The sequence below is a fragment of the Syngnathus scovelli genome, chromosome 1 (genome assembly GCF_024217435.2).
Source record: "Syngnathus scovelli strain Florida chromosome 1, RoL_Ssco_1.2, whole genome shotgun sequence".
NCBI lineage: Eukaryota > Metazoa > Chordata > Actinopteri > Syngnathiformes > Syngnathidae > Syngnathus > Syngnathus scovelli.
Genome location: NC_090847.1, coordinates 16,622,102 through 16,648,701, shown reverse-complemented (window position 1 = coordinate 16,648,701; position 26,600 = coordinate 16,622,102). Strand labels below are relative to the sequence as shown.

Here is a 26,600-nt window from a genome sequence, read left to right as displayed (position 1 = left end):
CTTTAAGCTTCCAGGTCAGCCAGTGTCGGTGTCTCTGTGGCATTTAATCCATGGGTTGAGTGAAGGGTGACCATGCTTGCTTTCTGTTTGCATTTACTCCTATTGTAAGCCGCTTTTCACCCCAATTTAACACAAATCGTCCATTTCACAACACTATCTCAACATCCCAAGTCAAGCCCGACTTCTTATTGTTACACACCTTTAAATTGGTCATGGAAATTCGTTTTACAGTCCTTATATCATCCTTTTAAAATACTACTTGAAAATGTTTTTTATGACAAAAGAATCGGGGTCCATTACAAAATTGCGTTACAGAAAGTCACGTAGGATCAAAGCCAGTAAAATCGAGATTTAGGTGTATATTAGGTGTAGCTTCATCTTCCAGCTGTATTATATCAGAGACCATCGCAAAAAGCGTTACCATGAAAGCAAAAAGGACAGCAATAGAAGAGATGATAAGTCAGTTGTAATGGGCGCAGCCAAGAAAGTGATATGCTTAGTAAGATGTGGGTGAATATGTTTTGGATTTTAAAACTAGCCTCAATGGCCATTCGAGGAAAAAGCATCTCTTGATGCTGCCTACTCAATTTGGCCTCAAGCTTTAACAGCCCTGTGTTCACAAATGGTCAGATCACTACACAGGGCTCAGGATTTGTCTCATACCTCTGCATTTGTATATGAGCTGATGACTTTAGATTGATCGAGCACAATATTTAAAATTTCACTCTGTCATAATTGTTTTTTTTTTTTTATATAAAAGGGAGTGTCACAATATCACGTCCTTGTGTGTTAGTCCTCTTAACACGCAGCTATCAGCTACCCTATATAGAAAGAAATGTACAAAATGAATATGTAATCCAAGCTGCTTTTTAAGTTACCGTCATTTTTGGACTATAAAGTGAGTGAGTGAGTGAGCGAGTGAGTAGTGAGTTAGCTCCCATCCCTATTGGAACATTGGGTGACGAGTTCTCTCCATTTACTCCGGTCACTGGCGATCCGTCTTGCTCCATGCCAGCTGACTGCCATCTCTCTCAGGTCTTCTTTGGCTGTTTGTCTCCACGTCTTCTTTGGCCGCCCTCTCTTTCTCTTTCCCCCTTCTGGCATCTAGTCCATTGCTATACTTGCCGGTCTTTCTCTTGGCAGTCGGAGTACATGCCCAGCCATTCTCCTTCTTCTGTCTGAGATTATGTTGGATAGTGGTGCCACCCCTGCTCTTCTCATCATCTCTTCATTGGTGATGTGGTCTCTCCATGAGATCCTCAAGATGTATCTGAAGCACCGTCGGTGGAAGACATCCTGCTTGTTGGTGATGCTTGATGTCTTCATCCACGTCTCGCAGGCGGAGGTGACTGTAGGAATGACACTGGCAAGTCGAGGTGCAGCTTTGTGAACGGACTGATGGATTTTGACGACCATTTAAAGACCTGCATTATATAGTCTGATGAGGCTTATATATGAAATAAAAAAAGATATTCTCCTTATTAGGGCGGCTCGGTGGCGCACTGGGTAGCACGTCCGCCTCACAGTTAGGAGGGTGCGGGTTCGATTCCACCTCCGGCCCTCCCTGTGTGGAGTTTGCATGTTCTCCCCGGGCCCGCGTGGGTTTTCTCCGGGCACTCCGGTTTCCTCCCACATTCCAAAAACATGCTTGGTAGGCCGATTGAAGACTCCAAATTGTCCCTAGGTGTGAGTGTGAGTGCGATTGGTTGTCTGTCTCTGTGTGCCCTGCGATTGGCTGGCAACCAGTTCAGGGTGTCCGATGACGGCTGGGATAGGCTCCAGCACGCCCGTGACCCCCGTGGGGACTAAGCGGTTCAGAAAATGGATGGATGGATGGATTCTCCTTATTTTAGCTGGTGCGGTTTATAATCAGGTGTGGCTTATAGTTCGGAAAATATGGTAGAAGCCACAGGTGTTTCAATGTTTAATTTCCGTATATAAGAAAATATGCACCAATCATACAATATCATCGGAGACATGAAAAATCCATAGATACACTGCACTGGACTATAAGTCGCAGGGTTTGAAGTTTATGCAAGAAGTAGTGCCTTATAATCCGGAAATTACGATACATATGATACATTATCCAAACGTTTTGAGACTTGATTTTGATGTGAAGAAGTTACTGGATAATTATATGCATTTTAAATGAAAACAAAGTGACACTTAAATTGGATCGTGAACTGACAACCAATAGGAGGGAGCAATATACTGTAATAAGTAGAATTAGAAGAATACCAAGACAGAAAAATAGTAAATGGTGTGGCATACAGCTAGTAAGGGAAATTCAGAATTGTTTTTGCTGTTTAGGTACAGTGTTGAATATAGTATTGATGGTCAGGGGCTGGGCTGTTATTGTTTGTGTGTCTGTGACTATGAAGGCTTTCAGAAGTGTGTGCCCTCTAATTGGCCACTGTAAGTCGGTTTCCTGCAGCGACACGAGCTGACTGCTCGGGAAGGCACATGTTCTCTTTCACCAGCACACGAACAAACACAGATAAGGCTCATATTAATGATGACAATAATGTCAGTGCAGAAACAATCCAAGCAACAGAACTAGAGAACGAAGTAAGAGCAGATGATTGATTTGACGATGTGTCTCAGCTTCTCCCTGTGCGAATTTCAATTTAAAGTAGTAGGAAGGAACTCAAAGTATTTTAATTTAAATCATTTGTGATAACTATCTAATATTCATTAACCCTGTCACTTGAACATTTCTGTATTTGGAAAAAAAATCCTCCTGGTGATTGACAAAGACAGACAAAGATTTAAAGATATTATTACCTTTTATTCAATATTGCCTTTATCAGTCAAATTAAGCACAGATTTTTTATCATGTAACCATTTTCTTGGATACAATTGATTAATCAGTTGTAGTACTGTGAAACCTCCTCTGAGGTCGTAGAATTCAACTAGCATATATTAAGGAAAATATTACAATCACAGGACACATTGTGCAGGTACATGCTGCAAAGCAAAAACCAATAGGCCATTGAACTGCTCACATTTCTTAGTTCGTCGAAGGCTTCAAAGTTTCCGCATCCATTATGTACACATGCACGCTACATTAGCATATTTCCAATAACTTATCCCTTATAACTTTAATTTACAGTTGATAGATGACCAAGAGATCAAGATATCCAAGGTTAAAAAGATAAATATGTAATCAAATGATTACTTATGTCATGAAGGCAGGCTTTATTTTCATTATTCATTTCAATATCCATATTTATTCCAACAAAGTATATGTAATAATTTCAATATGTATTAATTTCTGTATATTTCATTATTTTTATATTTAATTTCCCCATGAATATATTGATTGATTTATTTACAAGCAACAAGGCGCTGATCTTGCTCCACCATAAATCTTTCTGTCAATAAATCACAATTTTAGGAGAAGCCACGGATTTACCAGTGAATACATAGACCAGCGTATTTCAAATGCACAAGTTAACAGCAGACATTTTAGGAGCCTTTTTTTTTTTTTTTTTTTTTTGCCAACCCCTGCATCCGTGGTCACCCATTCGCCTCCAACAGAAGGAAAAGTTAGCTGTATGAATAATATGTAGACTTTGACTGGCTTTATATTTTCGGACCATATATTTCATTTGTTATGAGAAACACAAGTGTGTGTGAGAGGGTTGAACAGGCAGGTGTTGAGCAAGCCTTATCTGGCATGCAAAGCTGTTTCCTGAGATCAACAAGATTCTGTGTCCATCCACACGGATGGAGCGCTGCTGCACTTATGCAGAAAAAAATGGAAGGTTTTCCCAGGTGTGACAACCCTTCTGCACGAAAACAAAGACGGCACCCACTCATTCATGGGCACATAGGTCTGACCTATTTAAATAATCTAACCCACGCTTGGATATCCGCTGTGTTTGTGTGTGTGTGTGAACCTGAGTGGACTCTTAGTGTAAATATGTGATTGTGGGACTAGGTTGAGTTCATCTCAGGAGGAGCAGAACTCACTTTTTGACAGATTGGCAGTTTGAGGGGTAGGAAGTCAGGCTTATAAGATCATCATACAGGTTTATTAAAATGTATGATGTCACTGAAGACCCACTCAGAGTTCAGGTTTGTGTGTTGTGCACACTCACCACATGCACCCTCTTCATTTAAAAGGCTACGCAGCTCTCATGCATATTGCATATTCACAGAGAAGGGACTGCGTGTAATCTGTATTTGCTCACATGTGCATATTTGAGTGCATGCATACTGCATTTCTTTATGTGAATGCATTTATGGTCCTCATGTACACAACTGCCGACCACTTGGTATGCGGATGAAAATCAATACAGAATGATGCCATGGCAAAAAGGTGATGTTTTTTGATTGATACAGAATATACTGTATATAATAACTGTGTGCAAGTGAGCAATTTTATTTGGACATATTGTTTTTTTAAAGGTGTAGTTTACAATAATGGAGTATTTCACTGGATCAAACTTTAACAAAGTTTAATTACTTACATGGCATTTAGCTACGCTATTACAAACTACTCTGGCATAAATAAACACATTATTAGTGTAATACTGTGTCAATCAGCATTGAAATTTATTACCTTTGTAAAATGCAGAATGTTTGCTACAGCGCTTATATTGGAGTTCATTCTACAATCAATCATAACATTGCCATGAAAGTGTGTGTGAGTGATACATTTGCTTTTATAATCCACTTTAATAACCACTCAGATGGAGACTGTGTAGGAGGTGACATTTTGTATGACCATTCTTGCATTAGCCTGTCAGTATGACAATTTTCTGTCTTTCTTCATGTTCATTATGCCCAATATGTTCTTCTTAATCTTCACTTTCTGGCTTTGTTTTTCACTTTCTTCTCATCACTTTCTGGCTTTGTTTTTGTCTTCTCCTATTTCTCCCTGCTCTGCCAATATAGCTCAACTCAAATATATTTATAGAGCACTTTAACAACAAGGTTAGGTTCTCTTCTTCCTTTTATCCACTTGTGTTCCAGCATGCTTGCGACCCTAGTGAGCATTAGCGGTTCAGAAGATGGATGTTTTCACAAATTTCTCTCCTGTTGCAACCTCCACTTATCTTATCTTGCCTTTTCCTGCCATTCCAAATTTTTCAATCCTCATCCGTTCCCTTTTCTACTTTGACCACCCCCATTGCCCCATATCCCGCCACCGCTCCTCTCCTCCGTTTCATAACATTTTTGTATGATTTTGCAGCTGTGGGAAGAGAGTGTGTGTAATCGCTGCTGTCCGATTAGATCTTGCTGTGCCATTGCTGAACCATGAGATGATTTATTGATATTTTGCAAGCGTTTTCTGGAGATGAGAATGTCTTGATTTTATCCCTGATCTAACTAGGCAACTTGGGGATTAACAGCTCCTTTCATCTAAATCGTGCTTCAGGCCTCTTTGTAAAATAAAATAAATAAATAAATAAAAACCCTCTAAACACTTTAACTTCAAGTGGCATATCAGTTTGTCAAATATTTATGGGTCGTATCCTAAAATGTCTTGGGATACATTCAATTTAGAACATAAAACAACATTGCTTCCTGTTAAAGCCAAACATATATTATATTTTATATTGCACCAAAGTATACAAGTTTATAATACCATCAACAACTACCTAATACTATTAACTACAGAAAACATCCTTGGAAATAAACTTTGTTTTTTCCGGACAAAACAAGGCAAAATAATATACTATAACCTTTATTAGTCCAACAATGAGGAAATTAGCTTCTTCTTTTTTTTTCATATAGCAAAAAGCTAAGGCGTTTGAGAACCTTCCAAATGGGACTGTATGTAGTTCAAATCTTCATCATTTTGACTTCACAATCTAAATGCAGGTGGCTATATGGCTGTTGAAATCAAATATGGACTTCACAATTGCTCGTAGGTATGAATTTGAGAACGATGAAGAGTTAGTTGTCTGTCTCTATGTGATCATCCAATAGGATAGGATGAACTCACATGCAAACATTTCATCAAAGGGTCAAGCATGCGTTGTCTTGTTAAAGGTAACGATTTAAGGAACGATCACAAAATTACAAATGTATCTCTTAATTTAATTTTTGAAAAATTCACATCATTCCATGTCCACGTCCCACCACCTGAAATGATTGTGTTTGTTCCCAGATGTCCTGCCATCTGCCTGATAAATGAGCCGATGCAAAAGTAAGGGCCCAAAAACAAAACTTCTTGAATTTTGCTCCCAAAACTGCCCAAACGTAAATGTCCAATACTCCAATTGTGTTCATTGCACCATTTCAATCTGCTTCTGACATGTACACATGCACACCCGGGAAGAGATGTCACTAAAGATAGATGTTTAAGTTAGGTCCAACATCCCATATGGCATTGTGTCATTTTTGTTTGTGCGCAGATGGACTGCGTGTGAGTATCAGAGGGAGCTCGTCCCTCGGGTTGTGCCACATTGAATTTTCCATAGTACACCTCTGCTGCAGTCACTCTGCTTTTTGAAATGTATACCAAACACAGAATGTATGTGAGCATTGCTAATACCAAAAACAACAATGATGAAAAACCATCTGTGGAGACTTTGAAATATAGCTGCAGGCCTGTGCATCATCTTCTGAACTGGCAACCGTTTGGACTCTGCTGCTGTAAAACCACTAGCTTTTCCAAAGGGAGTCTGGATTAGGAGTGCTGATGTGTTTACTGAAAGCATTATTATTGAAACTTCACTGTGAAGAACAATATGCTCATGGTAAATTAACATTATGTTTTGAAATTCAGACCACAGTTCCCTGTCGGTGTCTGCCTCCTAAATAATTTGCTATACTTGAGAAATTACCTTGTGGCTGAGTACTGCTGGCTGGTTTGTTTTATGCCGTTTCATGTCCATTTTTTCTTTCATTTTATTTTATAATATCACTTCTAATGATGATGACCATGTTAAATCGTTTAATGCACCAGACAATCATCTTTCGATTGTGGAAACAGCTTTCCTTTGAATCGGATTTGAAAGAAACTTGATTTGGTATTCCAGATCAAAAATTGTAATGTCAGCAATTTTCATCCAGATCTCATCGAGATGGCACATTCTACTTAATTGAACAAATGTGAGCCTATTAACTGTGTCCAGTTGATCTCTGTCAAATCTCATATCAGTTTTTAATTAGTTGTGCTGACGTAAAATGCTACTACATATTCCCTGCTACAGCATTAGAAAAGCTGTCATTCTTTTTGCTATTAAGATTTCAGCTTGCTTCCATTAACTTATCGAATGTGCAGGTGGCAAGAGCTTTTCACTTTGCAATTATTGTTTTGTATGTAATGTTACTCTAACTTTCCAAACATTAGTCTCACAGCCAACAAAAAAAAAAAATGATCACTGAAATTATGAGTAATGGTGTAAATATTAAGAGTAAGAACCCCACCACCACCACACATACACACACAACTCACATACAAACACAAACACAATTGCAGTAGTTTGCAGTTCTTTATTAATCCGGGGAAGTACTTATTCACTTATTCACTTCTAGTCCTATTATATGATCCATTTTAAGCATTTGAGAGCTTTTGAACAGCTCAACATTTTTGAGTCTCAAGGTTTTCTCCCATGATTTCAGTGCTGAATACATCAATGTGCAGATCTGATCATACATCTTCATAAATTATTCAAAATTCACTTGCTGCGCGTCAGCAGTGATTTAACAGCTTGTGTCTCACACTAACTCATCAGCTGAGTGACACAAGCCACACACACTGCAGCCCTCCCACACATACAGTGGAGTGCTTTTTATAAACGTACCATACCTTTATATGCTCGCGCGCAAACACTCGCACACTCAAGAGTGTGCGCTGACTGTGCCTGAACGCCCACACACATACATTGAGCTTAAACCTTGATGACTGGGGCTTTTCCTATCTGATTAGAAGTGCAGTGTCTGCAACTCTTACGCAGTCCTTCTGAGAATCACTCTCTGTAGCTCTTCTCTGCTGTCTCTGTGCATCTGCTCATTTCTACTAAAAAAAAAATCTTCCTGGTAAAAATGTTAAAAAGTAACAATTTAAGATGCTGTGCTGTCTGTTTATAAAGAGGCCCATTAATTGGCAAAGCAGCTGGCAGTTGATAAAGGCTATGCAAAAGCAATGATTTCTATAGGTGTCAGAAAGATGCCTTAATGGAAGGCAATACATCAAGAATAACACAGGTTTTTCACATTTTCAATACCAAATAAGCAAGGAGTATTTGACTAAAAATAATAATCTGCCAACAAAAAGTACAGTGACTGATTGCTTTGTTTACACTACCTCCTGCTTTGTCAACTGTGAATGTCAGTCTCAATATTTTTTTATTGTATTTACCAGTATTTGGTTTACTATTAAGCTTTTGTCTTTATGCAACCAAGAGAGAAGAATAATGATTGTATGTTTTCACCAAATCAGCTTCATGCTTGGTTTCATTGCGGAACTATCATGGAGCCCATTTTTATATTTATATTTTTTTTTTTTATCCCTGCAAAATGTAAATCAATGGTTATCTTTGTCTTCAAAAATGACATTGACTGAAAGTATATGTCAAGTTAAAGAATACATTGCATGTGTCAAAACCTGTTTTTTTTTTTTGTTTAACATTACAATTCTGGAATAAGCTGGACAGATGTAGTTCGTCATATTCTTGCTACTGGAGAGCAAAAATGGCAGCTTCCTCAAGTGAGTAAATGCCATGTTTTGAATGTATTTTTTTAGAATGAATACTTTGTCGACTTAACGTTTACAAAACACAGTCCAGTAATATGCTGAAATCCGCTCCAAATTGACCTTAGAGGTGTAAAGCACAGAAAGAGAAAGAACCTACTTAATTTTATAACAAATAAAAATACAGGAAGATATTTTTTCACCCTTGGGCAGGGACACATCAGTTTCAGCGGGTAGCAAAGCTTGCTGTTGTCTCCTACAGGCCTGGAGTGAAATTGGATGTTTGTGACTTTTTGATAGACATGTTGAAGTTTATTTAGCCTCGGCAAAAATGGTCTACAAAGTCATAGGGGGATGTTTCTGTCCATTTTCGGTCAATTGAAAATATTATATTCCTGCCACACATTCTGGTTCCATAAATGAGTTCCAGAAAAATAAAAATAGAGGCACACTCATTACCATAAAAGATGAATCAAGCCTAATTTTGTATATTGTCAGCCTCATGAAAGGAACCCTGATTGTGATGATGTTTGCTCTATATTTATTTGGATGTTAGTAAGATAAGATTTAACATTTTTGAAAATCATTGAGCATTTTAATACATTTTGTACAAAACTTTAATTTATATGCTGTGACATTTCCACGTGCTTAATATATTCTGGGATGATAACATTTTGGTTGCATCCCACATTGCTGCCCACTGCCAAGCACAGCAAAACAACGACTAGCATCAGCAAAAGGAGCAAACATGCCACACTGCATGTGTTTTGGTTGTCATTTTCGATCAAAGGGGAGTAAAGAAATTAAGGTAAGCCTCCAAAGCTTTTTCTCACAAAGTTAAGAAAACAGTGGGAGGATGCCGTTGGAGGAGTCCACTTGCCCAAAGACCTGCGGCTGTGCTCTCATCTCATAAGAGAGTTTAGTGGTGTGTCTGGGTATAAACGTTTAAAACCAAATCCACTGCCTACCGTAATTTTTCACAAGGAGCTTAAAAGCCCACGAGAGAAAACTGTACTAAAGAATTCGAAAGACAAGAGACGTTAGACAGGTACCTGACCAAGCTTCTTCACATCAATAAATGCACAGAACAATGTCCATCGCTTATCTTTCTCAGTCGACATGAGTAAACAGTTATCACAGAGACCACAGATAATGACCAGTTCAAGTTTCTTCATGTCATGTCAACACGCCGTGTATTTTTTTCCCCGCATCTTCTACATTTTAAACAGAAAATTATTTTTCAAATTTCAGTTCATACTGTTACTAAGAAGAAAATAAATGATTGAGCAAACATGTTCCTTTTAAAAAAATGTGGCTAATGTCATATTTTGACCAAAAATATTATTTGTTTTGCCTTAAACATCTCCTCTGGATGCTGGCCAAATCTCCTTAAAGCTACTACATCCTTTGCTAAAGAAATTGTTTATCTCTACCCCTGCAATTAAATTAATAATAAAAAGTAATGTAATAAAAAATGTGGTTCAGTTTTGTGAAAAACAATCATAGTTTGACTTTTTTGGTATTTTTTCTATAAAAGTCTAAATTGAAGCACCTTTGGGTATTTTAACTATACATTTTAGACATGTTACACCCCGAATCATTATAATTGATACGGAAACTACTAGAGGGTCAAAATAATATGCTAATCTGCTCTTCCGTGAATTTATATAAATTTAGACTCTGTGACAGTGGGACTCCCAGTTAGATGTACTGGAATACTAAGACCTATGAATCCAGTTTGTCCTGTCTAAAATAATTCCGAGCTGCCCCTCAGTTTTATTATGAGGACTAATTGGGTGTCTAGTGTGCCCATGAAGCCATTTTGTATTACTCTTTGCACACTGTCATATGATGTTCAACACGTTTCATCTGAATGTTCTTCAGTGTTCAATTTCTCTTCAAGGGGCTATTTGATATATGTGAGACTAGCTGAGAAAAAAGCTTGGGAACTCTTGGCCATAAGATGTGTTTCTTTGCTGAAATACAAACTCATCTTCTGAAAATACAACCACTTCTCGTAAAAACAAAGTAGTTACAAACTACTTCATGACTTTAACAGCTCCAAGATCTAAGTTTTGCCATTCAGTAAGGCGATCCTATTTGAGATGCACTTCATGTTGGCTATGATATACAGTGCAGTGCAATATTTAATAGGTACACTGAAATCATTTACCAGAGGTTAAAACAAGTGGGTCTACCACCTAGGTTTCATATAATGCCACATGTTTGTACTTTCACATGAATTTTAATCAGTGAATTTCCCATGATGCAAAGTTTCAATGGGAATTAATGAGCAGTTTGCTATTTTCAAAACTCCAGGTTATACTTTAGAATGTCCATGTATGCCTCACATTTCTCACTTGAACACCCTACAAGTTGTGCTCGGCCACAGAAGTGTTTAAAGACTTGCAAAGCTATGTTCAAACCTCCTACGAGACAACTAATTTAGTTTGATCAGTACATGATCTTGTGTACATGACTCTAACCTAGGTATAAAAAGTCTAACTTCTTGACTGAAATATGTACACGGAATATAACAGAAATTAAATTCCTCAGGTATGTGATATTTTTAATGAGTTTATGAACCTGTAATAAATTCAAAGCACCTCAAAACAAAACAGCTCGAGAAAACAGTATATAGATTGAGCACTTTAAAATTTGATCACTTGTCACGTTAATTGCATCAAAGACGTGCATTTGTGAACAAACAAAACGTGCCTTGTAATGAGAGCATAAATTATTAAACATTTGCGGTGTCAATTACAGGCGCATCATTAAGTACCAATGATAATTTGTGCAGCGCTTCACAAAACAAAGAGCTTGTGACAGTGGGAGTGCTATTAATAGAGCAATGAGAAAGCAATGATTGGATCTGTGCAAACACAGATAAATCACCTGAGCGCTTTAGTTAAATTTCCCATCTGGTGACAATGTGTTGCTATCTGGATAGGGAGTTGCACTTGAAGCAATATGACAGTTCTTTGCTGCATTGTGTGATGTGGGGGTGGGTGAAGGGTGAATCGCAGACAGGTAGTGACCAAATAAGAAAGTGGCTTGCCGACTGGGTGTCTTAGTTTTCTCCCAACTGTAAACCCAAACTTCAGAAGGATCGGCAGAAACAAAAACACCAACAATGGTCCCTGTCTCGGCTGCCATTTGCCACTTCAATGCAAATACATTTTATCTCTAGTGGAAAATTACAGTCACAAATTGTACAGTGCTTCTTCATTTCCCCCCCCCCAAAAAAAAAAAAAAAAAAAAAAAAACAACACTAACAAACACTTATTGTACTTCACTAGTGGATGCATTAGTGCATAAATACACCTGAAATGCTGAAACAAGCTTAAAACATGTTTTTTCTTTGGACCAAGTCAGTTAATATCAGCTTGACATTGAGTGTTGTTTGAACCATTAACTTCTTTTCTTATTCTCCATATACCCTAATTATGAACACACACACGCACACACACTCTCATTAATACGACGCGCCTCCTGTGCTACAATTATTTCAGAAAAAACTATGCTGAAGAGTATATTTTCTAAATGTTCCATAAAACCAAATGAGAAAACAACTACATTTTAAAGAACAGAATCAATTACAAGAGATGATGGCGCAAGGGTAGCAAGGACAGAAGGTGGAGAAAGTGGATGATACGTATTTTTAAGGGTTGAAAGAAGGGAGTTGAGAAACCTCATTCCAACTCAATTTGGATTCTATCATAAGGAAATGTGTCCAAATGCTAGAATAAAAGTGTTTCATTTTCAGTCGCACTCAGGGCCATGTTCTCCCGTTTGCATGTAAATCTTTTTGTACATGTCCAATGCACATTTCATCTGTGCTTACTCTCCTGCCCAGAAATCTGAAACTCAACTCTCATCAAATGGGAATGAACTGACATCATTGCCGGCCTGGAAAGTTTTCTTGGGAGTTGTAGATAAATATAATTCTATAAAAGTGCAGCGATCCTGACTGTTTTGGTATTAGTCCGACACAGAGTAAAGATGAGGCCAGTATCGCCGATATTGATAATGATTCTTTATAATAATTAAGATAGATGCATCATCAAAGAGTCAATCATCAATTATTTTCATGACCTGCATTTTACAGTATTATTAAGCCGTTAAAACCCATGGCATAATAAAGACAAAGTTTATTGGTTAATCTAAAAAAAACTACTTTTTAGCAAATTTTGCAAGCTAGAAATTGCAAGTATGTATGGCAACCTGGCTATCAGCTGTCTGACAAAAATACAGCAGTCTATACAGGAGCTAAACCATGTGTGTGTGTGTGCGCGTGTGCGTGTGTGTGTGTGTGTGTGTGTGTAGATAGATAGATAGATAGATAGATAGATAGATAGATAGATAGATAGATAGATAGATAGATAGATAGATAGATAGATAGATAGATAGATAGATAGATAGATAGATAGATAGATAGATAGATAGATAGATAGATAGATAGATAGATAGATAGATAGATAGATCTGACACATACACACACAGATCTGACACATACACACACAGACGCAAATATCTCACTTCCATTTTCTTTCTCTGCTGGGTGCTGTCACTGAGCAGGTGTGCAGCAATTTCTTTATTAATGACAAGCACGAGGAAGGCCAGTGGGATGCTGGTATTGTGTGTGTGTGTGTGTGTGTGTGCGTGTGTGTGTGTGTTTGTGTGTGTGTGTGTTTGTGTGTGTGTCTGCGCGCATTTGTAACTGAGAAATATGGGAAATTCTGTGCTCTAAATCCCAGTACCATTGTGACAAATGGGGATGAGGGAAGTCTGTATATAAAAATATACTGCAGACGATAGGAATATGTTTTAAAAAAAAATGAGGTGGGTGAGGAGTGTTTAAATTGCCTGCTACAGTGGTATGAGGAGCAGATGCCGAATTACGTAGTACAACAGCAACTCTAACCAAATACCTGGAGGAAGGTTAGGATCCCAATACGTTAATTTAGCGCATGTAATGACATTTATAAAACCTGAGACAAATTGTTGTTGTTGTTTTTTTGTTGATGTTGAGAAAGTGGTATAGGCAAAATGGGAGATAATGTGGAAAACAGATCTTTTGCAATCGTGTTACTCGTGTTACGCGGCAAAGCACGCTCCTCTCAGCCTGCAACTGTGTGCAAATTAATTGGGAGTGCAGCTAAATGTGCTACTTTTAGTGGTTGCAAAGACATTTTAAAAGAAAACTGCACAAGCAGAAAAGATTTGTGTCAAAACTTATTTTGGAATACTTGCTGCCTGTACAGAGCTAATATTCAGTTTGATTGACAGTGTCAGAGGGGTTTAATTTACAACAGTTAGACATTCTTTGGTTGTGGAGCTACACCACATCATGTTAATTAAATGGTAATCTTAATAAGCAACAACAAATTGTGTAAGACAGAATTAATGTCATTCTTGTTTGGGAAGTTATTATCTAATGTGGATGAAGACAAAACTGTGTTTAGCATCCCAGGACAGTCAGACTCATTTCCATCCTTTTTTTTTACGTCACTCTTCATACTCTGTTTATTTTTGTCTGCGTTTTATAGGATTGTCTTTCTGCTCATAGACCTACAAACGTATGTGTCAGGATCTAATCGAAATTAACAACCACCCACATTTTGAGGATTGTGACATGATGTTGGCCTGTAAGAGGGTCAAGACTGTCACTATTGAATGAAAAATACCATTAATTTGATCATCTGGAAATCATCAACAGAATAAGAATCACCTTTATTGTCAAACAGTGCAATGAAATTGAAGGTTGCTACTCTCTGTATAATAATGCAAAAAGAATCAAACGTAATAAGAAAAGATCAATAAACTAACGAGTGAGACTCGTAAGCAGTTATTGCGTGAAAGGATTATGAGCCACTAAAATACAAACACTCTTGCTCTTACAGTGCATCACAGAGCTTTATCATTTATTACACAGACGATAAGTAATTATTATCTAGTTGATAATTAAGGGTTTGATTTTATTGAGGTGATAGCTCTTTTAGTCTGTTTGTCTGAGTTTTGTGTGACCTGTGGCCATACTCGTCACTGTGGGGGGAAAGTTGGTAGAATTGGTGGCGGGGAGACAAGGCTCTCTTAAAAGAAACAATTTTAAATATATGTATTTTTGTATCGTAATAAGCATTTTTGCTTTAATAAACACTAGTGTTAAGACTTTCAGCTAGCCATCAGTGCTAACGAATTCAACACTGTGCTTTTATTTGATTAATGGCCAATTTTAGAAAGCCTGTCACGGACATTTATCTTAGGTGCACAGGCCTGTGTGACAAAAATGTTGATGTTGATGGGTCAAAGACCTAGGCTTTTCCCAAGTAAATCTGTGGGTGTTTTTGTTTGGGCGTGAGGTGTAATATCCATTTGAACCTGTCTTCCACAGCAAAGAAAATAGGAGAACCACTAACCCTTTAGACTTGTTTTTGTTTTGAATGCAACAGAAGTAGTAGTAACTTTGTGGGAAAGGACAGGATAGAAGCTTAATTACTAAGACACTACTGATACTTGATTAGGCAGGCGTAAAAACGAAAGTGAAATTTGCTCCTTAATGCATCATCAATTTATCACTTGTACTGTGGTGTGAACTTCAGCATCCAGCACTTGCTTTAAAATGTATATGAATGTAAACATAGACACCTCCTTGAGCCAGATGCCTTTTCTGTGCAATAAGTCAGTGTGTCTGCCATACTAGGTATGGCTATTATGTATGTACTGTATTAGCCAAGCCGTCTTGAAGTGTGGCCTTAAATCAACTGCACAGGTAAACACATTTTTAATAAATATTAATATAATTCTTAAAGGCCTTGCTCTTTTGAGCCTTTAGATTCTTGAATCAAAGATTTAGCATGGGATCTGCACTTTTACTTGGTCTTTCAGCATTAATCTTGCATGGAGTTTTAAGGCAGCATTTTTGACAGAACTTAACAGCAAAGTACAGTGTGTTTCTGCTTTTATGCTGTCAAGTACTGATATGTCTTGAACTTGCTTTTAGTCCTCTGTTTTTTGTTTTCTGGGGATTTTACATGTTTTGGGAACATAGGTAGGTCTGGAATTTATTTCCAGGAGGAAAAAATGGGGTTCTTTGTATTCTAATACCTTGATAATTTTGGCACTTCTCGACTATGCTTATTGTCACGTGTAGTTCATAATTACGTTGTAGTTTTTAAAGGGAGTCAGTTATATTGCATTTTATTTATTGTGCTACAATTGTTATGACCGCAATGGACCAAATAAAATTTCAGTGGGTTTAAATATCTCCCCCCCTCCACCAAAAGAAGCATGTATATGCATTGAATGTTTTTGAAACGTCCTTACTCATTCCCTCACTCGTCAACAGACTGGTATTATACAATGAAAACTTTATGATGATTGAATTTTGGGTGCACAAGCTGAAACATTGACAGTATGACGAATGATGGATTCATTCGCTGCAGTTTTTAATTAGGAATCTCCTGTCTGTGTCAGCTGCTGAGCGAGGGCAGGACTCCGCTCCTCACAGTCACTGAGTGAGGTGGCGGTTGCCTAAGTTGGTAACCCAGCTGAAGTCAAGTGACAGAATTAGCTTGAATCAACAACAAAAAGCTCTCTGAGTTTTGGGAATTAAAAAATCACTCATGTTAAGATGGAAAGGAGATACTATATATCCAGCAGCTTTTGGTTGTCTAATCACTTTCAGAATTGTTGTTTATCTGTGAAAGGAACCTGAGAATGAGAAACAATAGTCCTTCCCAAAAGTTTTGACTAAAATTAATTATGTTAGGTTAATGGGTAACAGCAGGAGTGTCCATGAATGCTTCTGTTATTAATTAGGTTTGTGTGTTAAGAGTGTTCTTGTTTAGTGCTGCAGGACATGGTGAGACACGTGCAGACAGACTGTGAGCAGACATGTCCATTATTTTTGTTATTTATGTAATTGAACAAATAGTGTGACTATTTCAGGGTCAACATCCTGATTCAAATCATCAATCCTAAAGGCAATTTACATTGGGATGTAAAAAATGGGAGAATCATGTTTAAACAAGCCACAGGGTCAATATTCCCCATTTTTACATTATTTGCATATATGCCTCTGTAATAATTAACATCAGCAATAGTAAATTTGTTTTGTAAATGTGTTGTTATGGCCGTTGCTCAATGCTGTTCCTATATTACTGTGAAAAATACGATTTCATTTCTACTGGCATGCAACAAGGAAAGGCATCAGCACAATAAAAAAGCCTCACATTCACTTAAAACACCACAATGTTTGGAGTTTAAAATGGCTCTGCTTTGTAGCCCAGGGTAGAATAAAATCCAAGTCGGTTATTGCATTGTCTTACAAAATATTATCCGGCAGCCATCCTAAAGCTGAGGAAATGTTCTTTCTGAGGAAATGGCTTTCATTTTTTTGACATTTGTCACAACGTGAATGAGAAACTCATGGTAGAGGTTTCATTCACAAAAAATAAATATTCAAACGCTATTAGCTAGTTTGTTAAAAGACGACACAGAAATTTGGCAAATCCAGTTGCCAGCATAACTGTTTGAAAAGCGTTGTATGTATTTTTGTCAATGTTACCTCGAATAACTCATTTTGAACCTCCTGCATGAAGAAACGAAAATTTGTTGTCACTGTTTTCACGTTTACTTGCGGCTGGGTCATTTCAGCTCATCAAGCGATACATTTGTTTTTTGTAACTCAGTTGTATGTTTGTTTGTCTTCCACTGATACATCCAATTTCATTACTTTGCGATTCTCCCCCAAAGAAATCCATGTTGAGAAAAAAGGCCAGCGTTAGCTAAAGCACAAAACTATCCTTTAAATACATTAGTCTCCTCCCTTTTGCACTTAATGCTAACACACAGGTGATCCGTTTAAGTGCATGAACATGCATCTCAAGGCCTGCTATTCAGGACTATAGTGAAATATCGTAATCTCAGTAAATAATGTTCACCAAGACCAAATTTGTCAAAGTCTTGTCAGTGCTTGCTATTTGGGGTCTTATTAAATAAGGCACATGGTAAATGCAGATATGTTTTAGTACAGAATTATTTTATATGATGTGGGAACATTCATGTGCAGATTTAGTTGCAGGGGATTGTTTACCAGGCCATGCTAAAACCTACCCAGTCATTCAAGCACAGCTGTGGTCGTCCAAGCATTCTTACACGTAACCGTGTCTAGAAAAATCATACACCCACTCGTGCATAAGAACGTGAAGAAGCACTTGAGTATGAAGTTACTATTTGATCCTCCTTTTGTAGTGGCCCACAGATACATATGGCCTATTCGCTACAGTCTGAGAGTGCATATTTTTCAAAGCAATGTTGTATCTTGTCAGTGTGTATCTGACCCATGTCAAACCAAGACCTAAATGTTCATCCACCTTCAATACTTGTCAGCTCATTAATTCCTAATGGTCAACTCTGGCTGGCCTCTATTAATTCCTCTATTTTAGCACGCACGCGCACACGCACACACATTTGCATGGCTTTCAAAATCATACATACACATCTCACGATCCATAAAGAATAATTCATGTCTTTGCCACGGAGGTTTTAGTTTCGTTATTCTATATACACTATATAAATGAAGATGTTTTGTATGTATTGTATTGTGTGTGCATGTGCGTGTGCGCAAGTGTTTCTTGAATGAGTGTTACACAAAACTTGTCAGGTTGATACAGGTCAAACTAGGTGCAGGGGTGTAGTAAAGGCCACCAAGTAATCTATTGAGTCTTGGTGCGTGTGTTTAATAAGCTATTAAACTGCAAATATTTTACATCAGGGTTGCCAGAGGATTGTATTCTGATTGTCCTCTCTATGAGCACCACAACAGTGCCCCCTCCTAAAGAGAAGCTCCATTCTGACACACTTCCAAATGACATTAGAATATACAGTGATACATAGAAATAGACACCTGCACCATGCTAGCAGTGAGCACAATTCATGCACAGATGTGAGACTGAAACAAGAAAAATTGAGGTAGTCTGTTAACCCATCTTACTCATTTTGGATATAAAAGAAGGGATGAGGTGTAAAAGAAGCAATAAGGAGAGGACTCCTCCCATCTGATGCAGACTACTATTATCATATATTGAATAAATGGTTCTTTAAGGTAAAGGATACAAAGTCCTATCAAATCCAGTACATCTAGATGGATGATGGTGTGTATTTTCAGAGAATGCACAATTGATTAGGTCTCTTGAAAGCATTTCTCATCAAGACTTGTCTTTGCACCTTGATGTGTTGAAGGTCAGAGTGAAAAATCTTTATAAGTGCTGAAGCCTAAGTCTTTCTTCTTGTAGAAAGCTTGTCAAATTCTTCTCAAGATTTGGTTAGATATAATGAAAAAAAATCAAGGCTGGAACCAAAATAATCGTAGTTCCTTTCCCCCAGAATAACAAAATGACAAGAAAATGATGAACATCCATAAATGACACAATGACATGGATGAGCACACACAATGCATTCCTTGGACAGAAACTATGACTGTGACAGAATTAAATGGAGCCAGACTAATCGCAAAGAAGAGACATAGCAACACAAGGACCGGTACCGACCCCACCCAGAATGTCTGGAGTGGAGATTCCAAGGCAATCTGACATACGGGAAGCGATTTAAACAAAGTTATTTCAAGAACTAACAATCACATATAGAAAGAATAATAACAAAATAGGAATTAAAATATCACATACCCACTAAACAGTATATATACCTTACCAATTGCATTCAGGAAAATAAGGAAATATGTATTCTATGTATTAAAAAACACCACAGGAGCTCAACTGTAAATCAAGTTTTGTGTAAATATAACTCTACAGAGTCACATCAGAATCAGCTTTATTGGCCAGGTTTGTGCATGCCAAATAAGGAATTTGACTCCGGTTGATCTCAGCCTCTGTGCAACATTTAAGTGACTAACAACATTCAGGTGACTAAAAACATTTAAGTGGCAAGAACAGGATATTATTGCCCAGTGATGTCTCTGAGATTCTATGAGTGGTGTGAGTTCATCAGAACGACAGCCTCGGGAAAGAAGCTGTGTCTGTGTCTGCTGGTTTTGGCGTATCTGTAACGCCGTCCGGAGGGGAGTAGTAGTTCAAACAGACTCTGACCTGGGTGAGAAGGGTCTGTAGAGATGTTACTTGCACACTTCCAGGTCCTGGACAGGTACAAGTCTTGGATAGACGGGAGGTCAGTCCTGATTATCTTTTCTGCAGTCCTGATTGTCCGTTGCAGTCTGTGCTTGTCTTGTATGGTGGCTGATCCAAACCAGACAGTGATGGAGGTGCAGAGGATAGACTGGATGATGACAGTGTAGAAGGTCTTCAGCAGCTCCTGTGGCAGATTGAACTTCCTGAGCTGCCTCAGAAAGTTCACCCTCTGCCGGGCCTTCTTCCGGACAGTCTATGTGGCCGGTCGATTTCAGGTCCCAAGAGATTGTGGATGCCAGGAACTTGAAGGTGTCTGTGGAGGGAATAGCATTACTGAGGATAGTGAGGGGTGGAAGTGGTGAAGGGACTCTCCTGAAGTCCACTGTCATCTCCACGGTCTTGAGCAAGTTCAGCTCCAGGTGGTTTTGGCTGCACCAGTGGACCAGCTGCTCCACCTCCTGTCTGTACACATTCTCGTCACCGTCCCGGATCAGTCCGATGAGAGTGGTGTTGTCCGCATACTTCAGGAGCTTCACAGAAGAGTCGCCTGAGGAGCAATCGTTGGTGTAGAGAGAGAAGACCAGTGGGGAGAGGACACACCCCTGGGAGCGCTCGTGCTGGTGGTTTCCGGGTGCCGGATGTAATGGTCCCCAGCCTCATATGCTGTCTCCTTTCGGTCAGGAAGCTGGTGATCCACTGACAGGTGGAGGCAGGCACCGCGAGCTGGATGAGCTTCTGGTGGAGGATGTCGGGAGCGATGGTGTTGAACGCCAAGCTGAAGTCCACAAACAGGATCCTGGTGCACGTCCCTGAGGTGTCTAGGTGGCGCAGGATGTAGTGCAGTCCCATGCTGACCGCATCGTCCACCGACCTGTTTGCCCGTTAGGCAAACTGCAGGGGTTTGAGCAGGGGGCCCGTGATGTCCTTCAGGTGGCTCAATATTAGCCTCTCAAAGGATTTCATGACCACAGATGTCAGGGCGACAGGTCTGGGGCACTACTCCTACCGTCGCTACGGCCTGGACTTCCGTTGTCTCCGCTAGGGGGTTGGTTTCTTGAAGCCTGTGATGTTCTGCAGGCCTTTCCACACTGTTGAGGGATCAGGATTGGCAGCGAGGTGTCTCTCCAGGCTCTCCCCATAGCACATCTTGGCTTTGCTGATCTCTCGGTTCAGTTTGTTCTTTGCCTGCCTGAACAGGTCCCGGTCCCCACTCCTGTAGGCCTCCTCCTTGGCTTTGCGCGGCATCCTGAAGTTTTGTGTAAACCACGGTTTGTTGTTGTTGTACGTGCAGAAGGTCTTAGCTTGCACACACAAGTCCTCACAAAAGCTGATGTATTATGTCACAGTATCAGTGAGTTAATGCAGGTCTGAAGTTGCACCTTCAAAAACACCCTAATCGGTGCAGTCAAAGCAGGTTTGGAGGTCCTGCTTTGACTCCACTGTCCATTTCCTCACAGTCCTCACCCCAGGCTTAGAAGTTTTTCATTTCTGCCTGTAGGTTGGGATCATATGCAGCAGTGAAAAGGGATTCAAAGATTGAATGACTCCTATTAAACTCTGCGTGTATGAGTGTGTGCAAGACTATTCTAAATCTCCCGTGACTTAATGCTTATTGCTAAATCTATAAATGTAGCCAATTAAGTGTGGGGTCTTAAATATCTTCCACAGTCTTAAACAAATGAAGTCTTTAAATCATTGGCAATGACTTAACTTCACATACATTTCACTGAACGAAGTACGAGCCAAATACACATGCGGACTTACGTTGACATTGAACAGCATCGTTACTGCAATGGGTAATGCGTTGTGTTGGTAAACATTAAAAAGAAAAATAACTCAGCGCTTTCACAAGAATTGTTAATGGCTTCTAATATTGAGCAATGTAAGCAATTTGAAGAAAGCAGCTCATTCTGCTATTCCAAGAATTGTCAATGGAAGCATGCAAATGTCACTGCAGCATCAATCAAATGAATCATTCTGTCTCTCTCGTTGTCACGATGTCTACATCCATGGGGAATTAAAGGCCATAAATTGTGTTTTAAAAGTTCTGTTTTTCTCTTTCTCAATGTCTTATAGGTGGAGGTTTTTTTTTTTCATTGTCCCAGTTTTACTTAAACTGACTTGCATAACATAATCCAATGGGCCGACATTTGGTTGCTCATCAATCACCAGACATTTGTAAGGAAATACAGACAGCTGCTTTGCATTGTGCCCCTTGTGTACGTATTTGGGCTGTGGCCAGTAAACAAAGAGGATGGGGACAATAAGGATATGAAGCAGATGAGGTATTTTGGGGTGGGTGACTGTTCAGAAGCTTTATCTCTTCTGGGCAGGACAGATTTAATTCAAGGCCTCGCAGCAAGTACCTGTGCCCCACGTTTTAAACAGAAAGCCCAAGACTAAGGAAAACATACGATTCACAGTAGCCTGAGAAGTGAAGAAAGAAAATAAAACATCAAAGAATATTCTATGCTCTGCATCTACATACTGCTTGCTACTGCACCTTGTTTTTGATTCATGGCGTCTGACCCTCACATTGTTGCTGCAAATTTTACAAGAACAAATTGAAGAAAGTTTTGACAACAAAAATCATTTTTATTCGATCGCTCCTCTCACATGACCAGCGTGTCTGTCACTGGATGAACAATGTGGTATTCTCTTTCTCTCTTTCCTCAGTTGATGGGTGCATCGACTGGTCGGTGGATCTTAAGGAGTACCATGTTCTGGCCGGCGAGCCAGTAAGGGTGAAATGTGCCTTGTTCTACAGTTATATCCGGACCAACTACACCATGGCCACCAACGCCAAACTGCGTCTCATCTGGTACAAGAACAAAGGGGATGCTGAGGTAAATTTACTGTTTGACTTTTTTTTTTCTGGAGAAAATTGATATTACAGGTAATAAAAGTATAAGAGATCCAATCTCTCATGAATCTTTTTTTTTTCTGATTTGTAAGAACAAATCTGAAAGGCAACTTGATGATTAGATAATTGGCTCAAATCTTCATTCCTAACCTACAGAAGCCAAGAAATTGTATATTAATTGTTGTTCCTTCTACAGATTGTAAATTCAATCTAACCATATATTCGAGTCATGTTGTTAAGCATACTATTACTTTTCCAACTATCATTTTATTATGTTTTCAGTTTCAATGGCCATTGTATCAGTAGATCGATGTTGATATATTGGTTTGGTAAACAGATAAAACCATCAAGAGAAAACAATGATGTTAAACAAGACAAATGACATCTTTTTTTTTTCATTGTACTTCGCTGTAATTACTTTTTACTTTTTAGAAAGTCATTTATTAATTACTTTTTACTTTTTAGAAAGTCATTTATTACCAAGGGTGCACAAAAATGCACTTAAAAATTTAAGGCATCTTGAATTGATTTTTATAAATACAACCGTTTTCACATTACCTTCCTACGATGCATTTATTCTGCACCCTTCAGGAACCCATCATCTTCTCAGGCCATAGGCTGAGTAAAGAAGACGATTCCATCTGGTTCAGGTCTGCTGAAATGGAAGATAATGGTTTCTACACTTGTGTACTCAGGTAACATACATTCATGTGGCCTCAGAAACAGTTCTCTTTGGTGAAACATCACAGATCGAAATTGACATTGCTGTCATCGCTTTGTAATATGTGTGTCTGTCTTCAAGTAACGTTATCAATACCTCTTTGATAAATATGGTTGCCAATTGAGGTGTCTGCAAGTTTTTAAGTCACAATCATAGAGATGTTTTGCTAATCACCAAGTGTAAAAAACGAATTACTGTTCCTCATAAGAGTAACATCCAATAAGTTATGGAATGCAGATGTTCGTTTGTGCAACTGATTTCCTATCTTCCCCCTTATAACAGTGGTTGAAAAGCAATCAGTTCAACTATTAACATTGACAAACAACACTGTTATCTCTGTTCAATTTGAACTTAGAACTTCATAGAATGAACATCAGGTGAATTGGCGTAGTCGTAGCCTTCCTTTGCTTTGCATTTTTCGGCCTCTTCCCCATCCCTCCCTCCAACTCCGCTTTTCTTTCTTCCACACAGAAGCTTCTTTTCTTTATCTCACCAGCTGCCTCCATCTTCCTATCATCCGCAGATCTCTCCCTTTTTTTCCAGCCAGTGCATCTTCCTTCCTGCATTTCTCTGGCTCTGCGTATTTGCACCAAATTCCCCTCACACCACCATTGCTCCCCTCCTCACTCTCCGCCTACCTCCCATTCCTGCCAGAGTCTGACACCTATCCTCCTTAATAAGACCCCCCCTCCCCAAACCCCCTCTCTCGTTCCCTGCACTCTCAGCATGACAACCTAATTAGGGCCTGGTGACTGTCATTGTCTGAGGGTCTGTTATTAACACTGTCTTACTCACCCCCTCTCTCTCTCTTTCTCTCTCCTCACTCACTCACTCACTCACTCACTCACTCACTCACTCACTCACTCACTCACTCACTCACTCACTCACTCACTCACTCACTCATTCATTCATGCATTGCTAGAAGATTGACTATGTAATGTGCTACTATACGGTACAGAGGTCGCTGGGAGTATGTTCTTCAATAAATCACTTACCTTCAATGTTCTTGTTGCTCATGTACAGTATGTGAAATGTGTTTTTCTGGCTGGGCAGCTTCTCCCAATGACTTAAGTCTGTCATTTACGTACATACCTTCATGCCAGATAAGTTCTCTGGGTGGCACAACCCTAAAATGTGGGCATTCCTTCTCAAATCAAGCTTTGTGAACATTCCACCCTCGACTTCAGTATTTTTCCTCCTATGTGTGCCAGAGATCATGGAAATTCAAGCACCCCACGAAGGTACCAAACCACCAAACAATTACGGAAAATGCAACACCCCTAGTTTGCAAGCCGGAGTCATTCACGGCAAGAATGCTGGAAATTCACGAGCAGCTGTGTGATTCTCTATACTCCCGTAGTTGGCAGGATTTAAGGGATGATAACAGTATAGCAGCTGCGATTACTATGTTGTCCATTGTTGCTTAGGAAATGAAAAAAAGTTTTTTTTTTCCCCCCTTATTCAAATGAGTAATAGCCCACCCTCTTTCTGATACATTTGGCTGGAGTGACACTCGCACAAGCAAGTGAACAGCCGCAATCAGATTCACATGGGTGGTATGTTCTTTTTGATAATCCGATAAGAAGTCATGTAGATGTTTTCAATTGGAATAGCCTGGATGTGTCTTGTCAATGCATATGCTGTGATGACATAAGTTTACAGTTATTGTCATTCATGCTCTTGAATCCATGGCCACTTCAACCAAGCTGTTGCTTTGACAACATGTAAAAAAATTGCAACCACTGTGCTAAACAGACAATCGAGCCTTCATCTCGAGAAATCATATGACAAAAAGTAGGCATCTCATTGTTCTGATTAAACGTACAGTATTTACCAGATATGAATAGTTTGTCACATTTGAACAGTTGACCAGAGATCTTCAATTGGTATGACAAAAGCTCTGCATGTGTAAACCTGGCTAACATATTGTCTTGCGGTGGATGTGTTAGACGTCTAGCTAGGATAATTCGCATAGAGGAAAAGTGTACCAAGTGTCCAAGGACATAAGCACAAACGGGAGAATAAGCCTTTATATGTTCATGGCCAATTGATTAGCTGGTGTTAAAATTCTGTCTTTTATCAACTTTCTTCAGATAAAGCGAGTCAAAATGTCATGGATTTGAAGACAGCCTAATAAATGTTCATACCATGCAGTCAGTTTGCAAAGGTGTGCCTCAGTTGGAAGGTAATCTCTCACTTGCGGTGTGTGTAGGTCTGAGTGTGCCTGTGTGTGTCAGGGCAGATATCCAGACAAAAAGGAACAATCTGAAGACTCTATTACAAAGTCAAAGGTGCTCAGGTGAACAAGCAGTTAGTTGCAATCCTTCTCAGGGGAGTGGAAAATAATGTTTTCTGAGACCTGAGCTTCAGCAAAAAAGGTTCATACAAGACAGAGGGTGAAAGGCGATGAATTTTTGGAGGTGGAAGAGAAGTGAGAAATGTGGGAGATAAAAAAACAAACTCATAATGTGAGAGCATAATTTGAAAAAATAATAATAATTCAAATGCAAAGATGTATAGGGAAGATTGGATTTTGTGGGGAGTCAGTGAGGAAGGCAGAGAGAGAGAGTGAAAAAAATGAAAGACTAATTTCCTTCAAACGTCTGAGCTCCTAAGTCAGGGTACATACTGTCTTAGATGAGGTAACACAGTGGAAATTGAGCCTTGCTGATTAACATAGGAAAATAATACCAAAGTAAAGCGCATACGGGAGAGAATGAGTATTTTTTCCGAAGAGCAGCCAAAAGAGAATAGCCCAGATTGTATGCGTCCAATCACCTCAGACAGGCTCCAGAGACCATTTTTGAGGGCCTATCTGAAAAATGAATACCTTCTCTTAGTATTCTGGTCAAGAAATGTATTGAGTGCTTGATAATGTGGAACAATTTACAACATGAGAGACTTAATTTGTTCATTATCCATTCTCAGAAAGTAACAAAAACAACACCAAGTTTTTGTGAAGTGTTGAAAAGTACAAGCCTAGCAAACAATGTTGGATAGCGGACATTTCTCTAGAACAGTAGATTTGGTTTAGACGACTTGGCTGTGTTTTGAATTAACACGAAGTTGCTGAGCTGATTTTTAACTGAGCTGGATACCAATATAATGTGTTGACATGGGAAAAAGAAACAGAATTATGCCACATGGTTTCCAGTAATATGAAATGATGTACTCGTTATTACCTTTGCTAAAATCAAAGCTTTTGTAGAGAGATCT

The 26,600-nt window shown here is 39.0% G+C and overlaps 1 protein-coding gene across 2 annotated transcripts in view; it reads left to right on the top strand.

The window, feature by feature from the left end:
• Window positions 1-26,600, top strand: part of il1rapl2 (interleukin 1 receptor accessory protein-like 2) — a 209,901-nt gene that overhangs the window by 102,975 nt on the left and 80,326 nt on the right. For both annotated transcript variants that reach the window (XM_049718946.1, XM_049719029.1), the window contains exons 3-4: window positions 22,477-22,646; window positions 23,255-23,358. In XM_049718946.1, the coding sequence (XP_049574903.1) occupies window positions 22,477-22,646; window positions 23,255-23,358 (274 nt within the window). The remainder of the gene's footprint in view (window positions 1-22,476; window positions 22,647-23,254; window positions 23,359-26,600) is intronic.